Source organism: Schistosoma haematobium, chromosome 7 (genome assembly GCF_000699445.3).
Source record: "Schistosoma haematobium chromosome 7, whole genome shotgun sequence".
In the NCBI taxonomy this organism is placed as follows: Eukaryota; Metazoa; Platyhelminthes; class Trematoda; order Strigeidida; family Schistosomatidae; genus Schistosoma; species Schistosoma haematobium.
In genome coordinates, this window is record NC_067202.1 from 10,158,353 (window position 1) to 10,172,141 (window position 13,789).

The window sequence follows — 13,789 nt, forward strand, 5'->3', positions numbered from 1 at the left end:
ATAGTAGTAACACTAATCGTATTATTAATTCAAGATGGGAATATAAAAGATCCCTATTGAGAAAATTTTAAAAAAATCACATATAAGCAAACAATAGTGTTTTTAATAAGATTATCGTCAGGTTTTACTTTGGTCTACAGTAATATTTATATGAATCTATGAAGATTTTAAAATAATGGAAGCCATCCATGAGCAAGTGATCACAATGAAATAATATGTATCACTATATGTTATAAGAAAAATGTATAAATTACTATGGAGTGGGTAGGTATACTAATAGTAACAAGCATAATAAAAATAGCAAAATGTTTGATCGACGGTTCAATATAGGGAGTAAGTCAAACTTTAATTTATAAACATTGAAATCATAATTACCAACGATACGTAATATGAAGTGCATAAATAATCAGATAGTGAAGAATGTAAACTGAAGGAGTTGAAGAACGACAAATAAATAGACAATGAGAAAAATTAGCACAATAACTTATTAAAAAATATCCGGCCAACTAAGAGACAAGGAAGTCACCAAATTCTTCTGAAAATATAAAATAAGGTTATAGATTCAGATCGCTATGGCTTCCGTTATATACAGGAAACGACATCGAATGCCGTTGGTAAAGTGTGAAGGTATATGTAAGATCACTCAAAATGATCCGCTTTTATTATATGATCACAGTAAGTCAGGTGCATCGAAATGGAGCAACGTATCATCTGTATCTTCTTTTAAATTAAATAGGGAGGATTTTACCCATTCATTTGTTGGGTTGCTTAGCAGTACAACCTTTGTAGCTACTTCGGCAAAAGCAGATGTATTTGTAAATGCACACTAAGTAGGGAACCTGGGTAACTTATCAGGGTAAGGCTTGATGACAGCCCAACTGAAAACAATATTGTTCGCTTATATATGTTGAAGCTAGAAATGTAGTTCATTGTAATCAACTAAGTGGTTTTAAGGTTAGGCGGTTGGTTTTGGAGATCAAGGTTCTGACTTCGATCACTGATGGGAACATGAATGTGGACTTCTAAGAAGTTCCATACTAAAATGATGAAGCTGTTCAGTGCTTTTGGTCAGAAACGGTTGTTTAATTAGTTTCACTTTGTGAATGAAGCTACTAAATTCAACAATCTCCATAACTCTAAATTAATGATAATCATGTACTGACTACAAATTGAACTTTTCTCAGTTCAATTGCGAAGTCGTTTCTAGGAGAATTCAATCATATTGGGTTCGAGACAAATACTTACCGAACGAAAAATTTCCAGACACCTGAATCAGGTGTGTCGTACCAAGAACTGTTGTCGTTTTTTATTTAGTGGACAATTGTGGTTGTTGGATTTAGAGTGATGGGCTGACCTTAGACAATATCTGAAAACTGTTTGGAGTTAGATAAGTAACTTATTTGATATGGTCTCGATAGTCCAAAAGTTAAGTGCTCACAGCTATACCTGAGGGTCCTGAGACCGGTCTCTTGTGGTGTGATTGTCGGTCAACAGTGTTCATAAGTCATATATTGGAACGAAACGTGGATTTGTTTAAAGATCAATCTACGTTGTAAGCCAGGAAAATCATTGTGTACTTTAACTCTTTTAAATCGTAGGTGTCTATTTATTCTTCTCCTTCTTAAGTGACCACTTGTTTTCAATATTTTATCTTTATTTTAGGTATGAACATGTCATACTGTCAAGCAACATTCAATTCAATTCATCAGTGTTGGCCGCCTACACTAGCTGGACGGTTTGCGAAATTACCTTGTCCATCAAATGTCACCGATTTTCATTACAATGAAAATGGTTAGTTTCAGTTTGTATATATTTACAAGTGTATTGTGTTAAATGGTGTATTATGAAATTAATTAGTAATTTATTTGTAGAAATGTGTTAGATAAATAAATGTCAAGGAAACTGATTCAAGCTCTCCAACTCAGTTTTTCTTTTTGAATAATAATCAACCGGAATTGATTTGCACTTAGAAAAAAAAGACAATAATAACGAAAAAGAATGATGTACTTTGCTAACATAAATAGACTGCTTATTAAAAAGAAGTTTTCAATATTCAAGCTTGATCTAAGTGGGGGGTATCCTTACAAAGCATCTTAACAGCATCACAAACTTAAATTGCAACGTGATAACAGTTATATTTATAGTAAAAATACAACATAAGTATTTTCAGTGAAAAATCACCTCAACTATCAAATTTGTTCCCTGATCTAAACAATCATAATCACGTAAAATGTCATAACGGTCGATCAAAGTATATAACTCACTTGCTTATCTACGGTTGTTACCCCTTGTGGAGGAGTGTAAAGCGCCCATCAGTGTTCTTCATCGAATTCTATTCTAGGCAATTATTTCCGGTTATTTCCAACTGATATTCATTCGTTGCATGTCTGCTTCCAATCTCTGACGTAATGTGTTCCTTGGTCTTCCTCTTTTCCTGTACCCTTCAGGATTCCAAGTTAGGGCTTGCTTCGTGATACAATCTGATGATTTCCATAATGTATATTCTATCCACTTCCATTATCGTTTCTACATTTCCTCTTCAGTTGGAAGTTGGTTTGTTCTCTCGCACAGTAGGCTGTCGGTAATAGTAACCGACCAAAATGATCTAGATTATCTTGGGTAGAAAAGTGTTTGTGAATTCCTACATAATTTTGTTTATGGTTATAGCAGTTCTCCAAGTTCCGGCTCTGTACAATAGAACTGAGCTGTCCTCCATGTACAACCTTGTAGTGTATTCTGTCCTATGAATTTCGTTTGTTGTTAACGATCTTCTCAGGTACATCGTAATGTCTAAAAGTTTCTACAGTGTCAAATTCTTTCGCATAGTCAAGGAAGTTGATGCGTAGTGATGAATTTCATTCAAATGATAACCCAACAATGATCCGTAGTGTTTTGTGGTGGTCTTTGCACGACCGATCTTAACGGAATCCATCCTGTTGATTTCGAGGCTAGGCGTCTACTGAATCTTTAATCCGACTTAGCAATATTCTGTTGAAGACTTTTCTTGGTACTGACACTAATGCTATCCCTCTCTAGGTACTCACATTTTATTAGGCCCCCTTATTTTGTTATGTTGACGAGGTGTTGTCCTTTTAAGTCTGTCGGCACTTGTTCTTCTTGTCGAATCTTTCCAAAAAGAATTTGGAGCATCTTTGCAGATACCACTTCCTCTAACTTCAGTAATTCAGTTGATAAGTTGTCTGGTGTTAGTCCCTTCACACTTCTGATTTATCTGGTGGCCATGCAAATTTCTTCAATTGTTGGTGGGGTGACATCTGTGGGAACGTCTGTAGGTTTTGAACCGATGTCCATTGGGTTTAGTAGGGATGATCTATTTAAGAGCTCTTCAAAGTGCTCTACCTACCTGTTCCGCTGTTCTTGTATCTCAGTCGTTGACTTTTCTCCCTATTTCTTTACTGTTCATTGGTTTACTATGCTTTTCTGTCAGTTTCTTCGTTATGTCATACTGTTATCTTATATATTCGTCTTTGGCAGGCCTTTCCATTGTCATTGCTTGGTATTGCAAGTATCTCCACTTGTCCGCTATCATGCACCTCTTCCTTGCTTCTGTGTATTCAGTTTGTGCCTTGGCTTATTCTGCTCTTGTTCAACTGTTGTTAATCGCTGACTTATTGTTTCTTTCTTGAATCTTGTTCAGTGTACCATTAGAGATCCATTCTTAATGTTGGTGATACATGAGGCACAGAATCTCCTGACACGTTGAAGTCAATGCTTCTTTAATCTCTTTCTGTTGTTCTTCGAAGTAGTTTTCTCTTCCTCAAGTAGATCATATAAGGCTTGACACCTGTTTGTGAGTGCTATCATGAATTCGTTGTCAGTATCTCGAAAGAAGGCTCAGTTAAACGTCTGTAGTTCAGTTTCTGAAGTTGTACAATGCTTATTTAGCTTTATTTTCATCCTGACCCCCACCAGATTGTGATCTGAAGCTATATCAGTTTTTCTGTTCATTCTTCCATGGATCTTACGAACATTTTATTGATGCGAGTGGTGTGACCTAGTGAGACCCATGGAGCTTCGTGTATGTGTTTGTGAAGAAATATACTGCCACTTATAACCATTTTGTTGAAGGCACATAAATTTGCAAATCATTCCCCAATCCTGTTCCTTTCTCCTAGTACATAATATTTCATGATATCTTTATACCTTGTGTTGGCCATTCCAACTTTATCGTTTAGATCTCTCATCGGGATCGATATATCCCTACTGTTCTGAGCTCTTCCCTACGGTTGATTGTAGGCTTTCATAAAATTCATCATCATCGTCTTCTTCGATTTCACTAGTGAATTAATAGCACTGAATATAATTCATTGTATTCTACCCCTTCATTTTGAAAGATGTTTTACTGTTTCTGCTTTCATGAGAATGACAGAGATAAGAAATAATGAAAAAATAAACATGAGTAGGATTTAATAATTATTATATTGTTATATCCCAATGAGTAGAAATGTTGTAGTTCGGACGCTTCATGACTAAATGTAAGCCAAATCTTCAGAGTAAATAAATAACCGAATTAAATTAACGCAAGTTAAAATGATACACAGGAAACAGTTGATACTTATGAGTAAGATTTATAATGAACATTTTCCGAGATTCTATGTAGATAACGAAATGTCTTTAGTTATTCAGATAGAATAATGAAATACTGCTTTTGTCAGTGAATCTCAGTGATCAAATGATTCTAAGTATATAGTCGTTGCCGTCAATAGCTTATCTGTTTGAAACGAAACGACCATCCACTGCTTCCGGCTTTTCAATGGTGGTCTAACATCAATCACTTCACGATCTCAATCAAAAACTTAATAATCTCCACAAACCTATACCATTTCTTAGTTTTAGTCCTTGAACTTTGAGGCCACTTTTTTAAAAAAAATCAAGAGTGGTGAACATATCAATCAGCAGTTTGCTTGTGTTTGTAATTTACTAAATACAAATGAAGGAAATTTCGAGATATTTCTGATCTGATAGGGTTGCTAGATTTTGGAACAACTAAATCTGCATGATACAGAATGATAAGAGAGTGAACCAAACTGAATATTTGGATTGTAGAATTATAAACAACCTTTACTGGAATAACTCAGATATTCATCTATTTTTAAAATCAGTGAATATGTTGTTTTTCTCTCTTAAGTTGAATATTCTGAAAGAATAGTTGTTTTATTGACATATTCTGCTTGGTATTTTTTAAAAATAGAGCGAAAACAGTGAAATATTATAGCTCAATCGCAGTTATTGACTTCTGGTATTGTTATTGCTATTGAATACATATCAGTGTCAACTTGATGTTTACGAAAACAGGGGTTGACATATATGTGTTTATATTGGCGTATATATATATTCGAAAAGAAGTAAACTATTCACAAACCTTACTATAGAATTACTTAATCTAGATTTTAATTCCATAAAAAGAATAGTATCCGATTTAATACAATCAGAGCTGATATTGATAAGAACTATGCAAAATGTGGTGTCACAATTATGAATTTGATCATATATCTTGTAATCCGCTAGTGGAAACCAGGAAACATTGATCAGCCGTTGAGTTGTAGTATGGAACTCTAAACACTGCTCGTTCATGAACCCACCAGAAACTTTAGGTTGCTCAGGAAGGGTGTCACTAGTTGATTAATATTCACTTTAAAAATTCATAAGAAAATCAAAAATATATCAACTCCTTCATAAATATCACTCTATGCATTTTAGATAAGTTTCAAATTAGGATAAAAAGGCTATCTGTTAGTTTATACGATTTGATCTTACTTCCTTTTGGCCATATTTGTAATATATTTCGTTGACAGTGTCACATTAAAATCGACGTTTTAGTCACCTTTGCAATATCTTTAGAGAAATAATCAATAGAAGTCTATGAAGAAGAAAATAAATAATTGATATTATACATGAAAACGATGGAGTGTATAGAAAAGTGTATTTCAAAGTGTCTACTCAATATGTCACCGTGAATTTGTATTCGTGTTATTTGGTAAACACTTTACATTTATTCATTTATATGTGAGGGCTTTATAAACTGCATTGATCCATCCTCGAATCATTACAATTGTTGTTTAATATTATTCTCTATATTAATCTGTCAGTTATGCTTGAAATAAGACCATTCATGTCGAAGATACAACATTATGGCAAGATTCATTAATAAGAGAAAGTAAAAATGGAATTTTACCTCCCTGTGTGACATGCAAAACGTCTTTGTAACACACGAGGAAACTGATTCTTTATCAGAGATTCAAAATTGAACCGTTTGCGGATTCTTAAAACAAATTTATTTGCTCATTCTTTACCTGCCTTTAATACTGGATTAAGCAAAGTAAGATTGGTAACTAGTCCAGCAACTAACGCCAGCTGAAAAGCGTAAACATTGTGTTTCAATAGGTTTCCAATGCATTCTAACGATAAATAGTGGGAAACAATAAACTGAGGTGACACAAGAATTTATCTTCTGTAAACATCTAATTCTGGCTAAAGGTTATGAACATTCCTGTCATGTTTTCTAACGGTTATTTACCAATTAAACATTTAATCTAATATACCTCAAACTTACACTAAATTTCAAACCTATTTGATCTATAAATAATAGATGATAGCATGAACATCATGCTATTGCACTCATATATGAAGATAACATTATTTACAGCTAAACTTATATTAGGTTCTGCGTCGTTATACAATCGTAACTGAGATTTCACTAATAAATGGGTTTTTGACTTGAAGTAGAATGGTTCCTCTTTGAAAATTCATGCAACGCTTTTTTCAAATACAGCTTCAGAAAAAAATTATCCCTTTCCTATTCTGGTCGTAACTGAACTTTTATAAGACTGGAAAGAGAAGTAGGTCAATGAATAATAGTCGATCGAATCTTCACGATTACGTTTTTGGAAAATACCAGCAGTATATGTAAGAGGAATTAATGAATTATCTATGATTTTATAATAAAATCGTATGACATAATATTACACATCAATTATAATGAAAATGATCGTTACAGACAATATATTGTATATATTATAGTTTAATGATACGATGATGTAATGTTTATGTTGACGTAATAATTCTGTTACCTATTGTAATAAGCCTTGTTACACAAATCTGATGAGTAAAGTAGATTAGAATCAGTATAGATGACTACGGAAATAGAAAATCCATAAAAGCGAGAACAGATATTTATATCGAATAAAACAGTTAATCTCCCCATAGTTTACTAACAGAAACTAATTTGATAATAAAATAAGAGAATGCAACTTCTTTCGATATACAAGTTGGGGATTGAATCTTGTAAAGATTTTGAGAGACAGTTATCAAGCACACGAGATCACATGTTGTTTAATAACAGAAAAGCTGTAAACTGACAACTATCTTATAAAATATTATAAATCTAATTTCTCTTTGAATAACAAGAACATTATATTTCTGTTCAAATACTAGACCTAAGTATATATAAATATACTGATGACAATATAAAGAAAAGAAAAAGACGGATAAATGGAAGTTTATAATCAATATAATCGACAGTTAACTTGATAATTTCGAATAAATTGATCAGTGAATAGAATCTTGAGATTGTGGAGAAGATTTGTAACTCAGATGGATGATTTTGATGGAGTTTTGTTCTTTCCATTCAGCTCAGAGAACAAAACTCCGTCAGAATAGAATCTTAAAATACTATGATATCCCCATGAGTAGAAAATCATTATCTCAAATGTTCTGCGACTTAAGTCGCTTCTTCAGAAAGAATAAATAAATAATTGCAATTACACTAACATTAAAGTTAAACCTGTGCTTTTTTTTAAAATTTAGTTATTTCTGCGCATTACGATATCAGAAATGTAGATTTGTCTTATAATAAATGTGTTACAATAAGCTACTTTAATAAAGATTATATTTATGTTGATTGGTAGTCAAGTTTCAAATCTACATTTTAACCGGCCTAACGTAAAACTCAACATGAATAATTACAGTATCTAAGCAACTAATTTATAATGTTGCGCAAAAATTAAAATCTTACAACTAATGAAGAGGATAGATTTATTGAATGTTTGATTTATTTGTCTAATAAGTAAAGATGAATAGTCGCTAGCAATAAAGTCCAGTATGATGCGCGTTTCGTCTTATTTGCGACTCGTCAGCTGAATGTACATGTTATATCAAGGCAATCCGTACAGGATGCGCATATGCTAACAACAGACTGATCAATTGCAGTCCTAAATAACAATGGAAAGATACAACTAATATTTATATATTTGATAGTGGGTTGTAAATGGCTAATTATTGCATCTTGAATTGTTTTGTCGATTTATAAAGAAGAAAATGTGTTTTAACTTCCTGTTATCGTCTACTCTGGATAATCAGTAGTCTGCTATTAGTACTTTTGATTCGGTTCATTTTAATGAACGATGAATTCTTTGGTGATAATTCTAAAACTATCACTCAAAACTAACTGATCTACAATGATGTAAAATTGAATTACAGATGACACCAACAATACTTGGATTATTACAATAAATAACAACATTAATCATATTTCATAAAGCCTTGCAATAAAGAGATTACCCTTGTAGGATAGTGAAATGTATATACTTTTTAGAAAAGAACAGAAACATATTTATGTGTTTACTAATATACACTACGGGAATACAATTATATTGATCCCCGGTGGTTAAACATAGTTGACAGAAAGCCCTGAAATTAATTGAAACTCGTCGGAAGAAGTACTTGGAGTCTTGAAGAGAAACTGATGCTCTCTGTGGGACTTGAACTGTAGTCAAGCCTTCTGAAACCTTACCACTGATCTGTTCGATCTCTTACTCAATGTAGAACTGTAATGTAAGCAGTGCTTGACTCACCAAGTTTGAGCAATCTGCTGCGACAACACTGTCGGAGATAAATTGCAATGTTCCCCGTAAAAGTCTTAGTATGGATGAGCACTTTTTAAACTCATTAACAAATACATGAATGAGATAGATATAGGGCAGATAACATCAAGTCCCACGATGTCGTTACTCTTCTTGAAGTTGCTGTTCACTGATGAAAGCCTGCAAAACACCAACTCTGAGGTTGAGAAGGGCTGTACAGAAGACACTTACCAATGCCAAATTGTTTTTAGAATTATCCAGTAATAGAAACTAGCAATAAAGACAGACATCGTAAATTCATCGCATCAAAATGTGTTCATTGATTAAACTGTTCCTGAGGAAGCAATTATAGTGGATGTAAAGTGTAGTACGCCGGTCATTGTATCTCTAAGCGCCATACACATGGGTTCATTGACGGACAATTACGACCAGTTAAGTGTTATTCTCATTCATATAATTGAAAAGAAATTAAGTGAGGCTGAATAAAGATTTCAGAATGATCAACTAAATTATACCAAATTTATTTCATGAATACGACTGTAGTCATCGGTATACACATAGAAGAACTTAAAATGTGTAATCAATAGATGTTAGTATAAACCGTTTACACTAGTCATTGGAATAGCTCATACAAGAGTCAGTTGTAACAGATTTTCGATTCAACTGACATTTCAGGAAGTTTTCTAAACTTTTTCACTCTTATTTCGAAAAATTTCAATATTCTTCTCTTTATACTTATTCGACTATTGACTTTTAGATTGATATTATGAATAGATCAATGTTAGACCAGCACTAAAAACCTGGAAGCACTGTACTTTTATCATAATACTTTGTTAATTCTTCCATTAATTATTGTTTTGCTTAGGAACTGTTGCATCATATACTTTCCATTTTTACAGATAATGACTTTGATTATTGTAATTATCATATGTTCCTTTCAGCTACTCAAGTAAACGGTCGATATTATTTTCTGTCATATGTGATAACATACCATCCCATTGTAACACCAATACTCAATTAGCACGATTTTATTACTTATTTGCTATTTACTGACGCCATTATGCATTTCCTGATGTTGTGATTGATTAGTCTCTGTTAATATATAGACTTATTAGGAGAACATCACAATAATGTCTGTAAATACGAAGTTTCCAGATTTTTGAATTGTAGACATCAGTGGAATTCAAGACATATGTTTCGTTTTCTTCGGTAGCTAGAAATTAGATATACCTGCACTCCATCTCTGATATTTGTATTTGAACTCAAACTCAATAATAAACGCTCCAAACCCTAGCGGGATACTATTCTATACGTCCCTATAATTGGTCGTTACTGAAGATTCTTTTAGGACTTCGAGATGTTTGATACTGGCTGTTAATATTTTCTTCTCCAGTGAAGCTGACTACACTGCTCTACCACGTTTAATCAACACTAAACAATGCGTACAACACGTACGTATTGAGGGAATTAATCTAGAGGTCACATTAAAACATGTCTGCTATCATTCAAAGACCGGACAACGTGAATTTTCTAATTAATGAGCGAAATAATTGTGAAGACGTTTCAATCCTACGGAAGATTTTTTGTGAATCAAATAGCTAAACGACTACTTCTTTAACATCTTCCGGAATAAACCAAATGGTCTATTATTACAGATATGCCTTGATGAAGATAGCTGAAAATCATTTTCTATCACTGTCACTTTTCGCCTACCAAGTAGTACTATTTGAAGTAAGATAGTACTAACAACTGGTATACTAGACATATCATTTTATAATTTACCTAGTAAACCATCTGAATTTAAATTTAATTATTATTAACTTTGATTATAGAAAACTTTGTAGCTCAGGTGGATGATTTTGATGGAGTTTTGTTCTCCGAGCTGGATGGTTTGGTCATCGAGCTTTCATTGTCCTTCTGAACGACATCATCAGCACAAACTTCAAGTAGAAGTGAAGTTTTCGAATTTCTCCACATGTGTTTCACAGCTTGTCCTGTACACCTCGATATTGATTGGTTCTTGGTAACCTTAACCCTGTAAACCGCATGTGGAGAAATTCGAAAACTTCACTTCTACTTGAAGTTTGTGCTGATGATGTCGTTCAGAAGAACGATGAAAGCTCCATGACCAAACCATCCAACTCAGAGAACAAGACTTGGTCAAAATTATAGACAACTATTTAAACGAAATAATTTTATTCTTAGTATTACTGACTATCACTAGTTTATTTCTATTTTGTTTATTTCTATAGATGACTCTTTTCGTGAATGTTTAGCAAATGGAAGTTGGGCTGAATTTGCTGATTATTCAGCATGTACGATTATTTATCCAGTAAGAATAATTTTTAATAAACATATACACAAAATACTAATGATTGTTAAGTGTTCATGATTATTAAATGTTTATTACCTTATTATTTATTAAATTTACAAATGGATATTTTAAAATTACATTCTAAACGTGAAAGAGGGAAGGAAGTAAATTAATCACTACAATAAAGTTATAAGCAACCCCCCATCTAGATTAGTCCTTCCATCTATAACGAATCATGATTTGTGAGTACTTTATTTGAACTTGAGAATTAATCTCATTATGTAGTATTTGGCTTTTCCCTTTACGAAAGTTCGATCTATCTAAATGGCGGATGACATTAAGTCACTGAACGTCGAAATACAGTTTTTTCTAATGATTGGGATATAACAAAAATGTATTTATTATTAACTTTCTAGCCAATGCTCAATTTATTTGAAACTCAGTAAATGATATTTTGACGTTTTAAAGTGATGTGTGCTCAGTTTGAACCACAGAGTGTAGATCAAAACCTTCGAATGCCCTGATACGGCCAAGAATGGTGAGAGTCAGTGCCCCCTCTCGAAATGCTTTCACATGGCCACGTGCATACAACCACTGTCAGTGAAGTCCTACTCACTGAATTCTCACGGCGTGGGTGTTGATTACGAAATCGAGAAGACAAAAGCGAATATCCAGCACTTTAACCGGGTTTGTGGACACAGAGAGTCCACATAGGAGAGTTGGAAAATCCAATGTTGCCCATGGGCTCCATGATCCTAAGGAAACAAACGGCGTATGAACTTATTGCTGGTCGCCGGCTACCATAGTACTGCATTTCCTTACGTTGTTCCACTGCCTCGTGAATTAGACCTTTAGGTCAAAGGTTCCGGCTCTTACCCCCCAAAAAAACCACCTACTTCTGTTTGGGCAGTATCACAGCCCTGACACAAATCAATCATGGCTACTACTGGTCTCATTGTTATTGTGTGGTGCATATGTATTTAGTGCCCCCTTGTACTAATATTTATGTGTTTAAAAAATAATATGATAATAGATCCAAACCGGGGTGAAGATTGGTCTTCAAATAGGACAAAACAGATATCTTGAATTGTAGTACTGCCCCTAATCCAACATTAGTAAATATTGTTACTAAATGCTAGTAGTAGGGTAATTCACTCACGATGCTTATGTACTAAAAGTGATTAGTGAATTGCAAGCCTTCGGTAATACGCATCATAATTAGCTATTTCATAAACTGAATCAAACTTAACTACACTACAAGTTTCTGAAATATTCGTATCATACTAGATCATCATGATGTTCTCTCCATTCATTTCTCTTAATCAATTCGAATGTAATAAAGAATAATTTATAATTACTTCTAGTGATTGGATAAATGAACAGTATTTTGTAAACATAAAATGAAATCATTCGATGACTGAAACTAAACATTTTCACTTTTCAGAAAAAAAATTTTAAAAATAAAAAAATTAACCACAATCTGATAATCCGTTTCGATGGAAAAAAATCGATTCAGTGTAAGAAAGAAAAATAATAATTAGAGTATTTTCTTTTTCAGTTGACAACAGTAATAACAACACCAAATTTAATTATAAAAAAACCTCAGGATGGAACATTATTGTAGAATAACTCAATTCAATATAACATTTGAATGAAATAGTGGAAGATTGTTTTCAGTAGAAAGATTATAGAGATTGTTGATATAATTGAGATAATAACAAACTGATTTGATTCTTAATAAGAGATTAAGGAAACAACTGAATTTCATTGAAATCATGAGTTAATCACCACAGAAACCCTGAAATCACTGGACGACAGTTGTTTCTTAATATAGGACTCCTAATTAATGCTCATTCACGCACAGGCACGTGAGAATTAAACCCATAACCTTTTGACTCGTGCAGTATTCGAATTCAACGGCCTTCCGGTGCTTCTACATTTTCAGTGGTGGTCTGACTTATATCAGTTCATGATTTAAATGAAATTAATCCCAGTTAAAAAAAATTAATTAAAATCAGAAAGTACTAAATAGCTGTTTCGTCCTCCTATAAAAGGTCCCACACTAGTATAAAATGACTGTTCAGCACTTTCTGTATTGATCTGTAATCTCAATAAGAAGAATTATTAACTTATATAATCAGTATTGACTGGTCTAGTCAACAAAGAATATTTGTATAGGTTGAACGATCAACCGCCCATTCTTGAAGTTGCTATATTAATGAACAGTCGTAATTGACTGAAACGAATAAGGACATCATCTTATTTTATTTAGTGTTTTGTGAGGTATTCAGAAAAATAGAACTATATTCAAAGACAGCATGAATACTAGTCTATGATTTAGTCGAATCACCTAAGTAATCATCTACAAAATACTGAAACTATCAACATTAAAACAGAAACAACTCTAAGAATAATGGCACAATTGTAGTCTATTATGTACTAGTAACTGAAGATACGTTGTTACAACGTAACTGATGCTTATAACAATACTTTAAAAATGTTTTTTCATATACCAAATGAACTTGGTTTTACGAAGATCGTCTTTGATTGACATTTATTTAAAGAATATTGAGAACTTATTAATAAATTGTTT

The 13,789-nt window shown here is 33.0% G+C and overlaps 1 protein-coding gene across 1 annotated transcript in view; it reads left to right on the plus strand.

Moving 5' to 3' along the window:
* The window catches only part of CRHR2 (Corticotropin-releasing factor receptor 2), a 71,558-nt gene that overhangs the window by 24,209 nt on the left and 33,560 nt on the right, over positions 1-13,789 (plus strand). The window contains exons 2-3 of the mRNA XM_051217956.1: positions 1,663-1,791; positions 11,135-11,214. Coding sequence (XP_051064390.1) covers positions 1,663-1,791; positions 11,135-11,214 — 209 coding nt within the window. The remainder of the gene's footprint in view (positions 1-1,662; positions 1,792-11,134; positions 11,215-13,789) is intronic.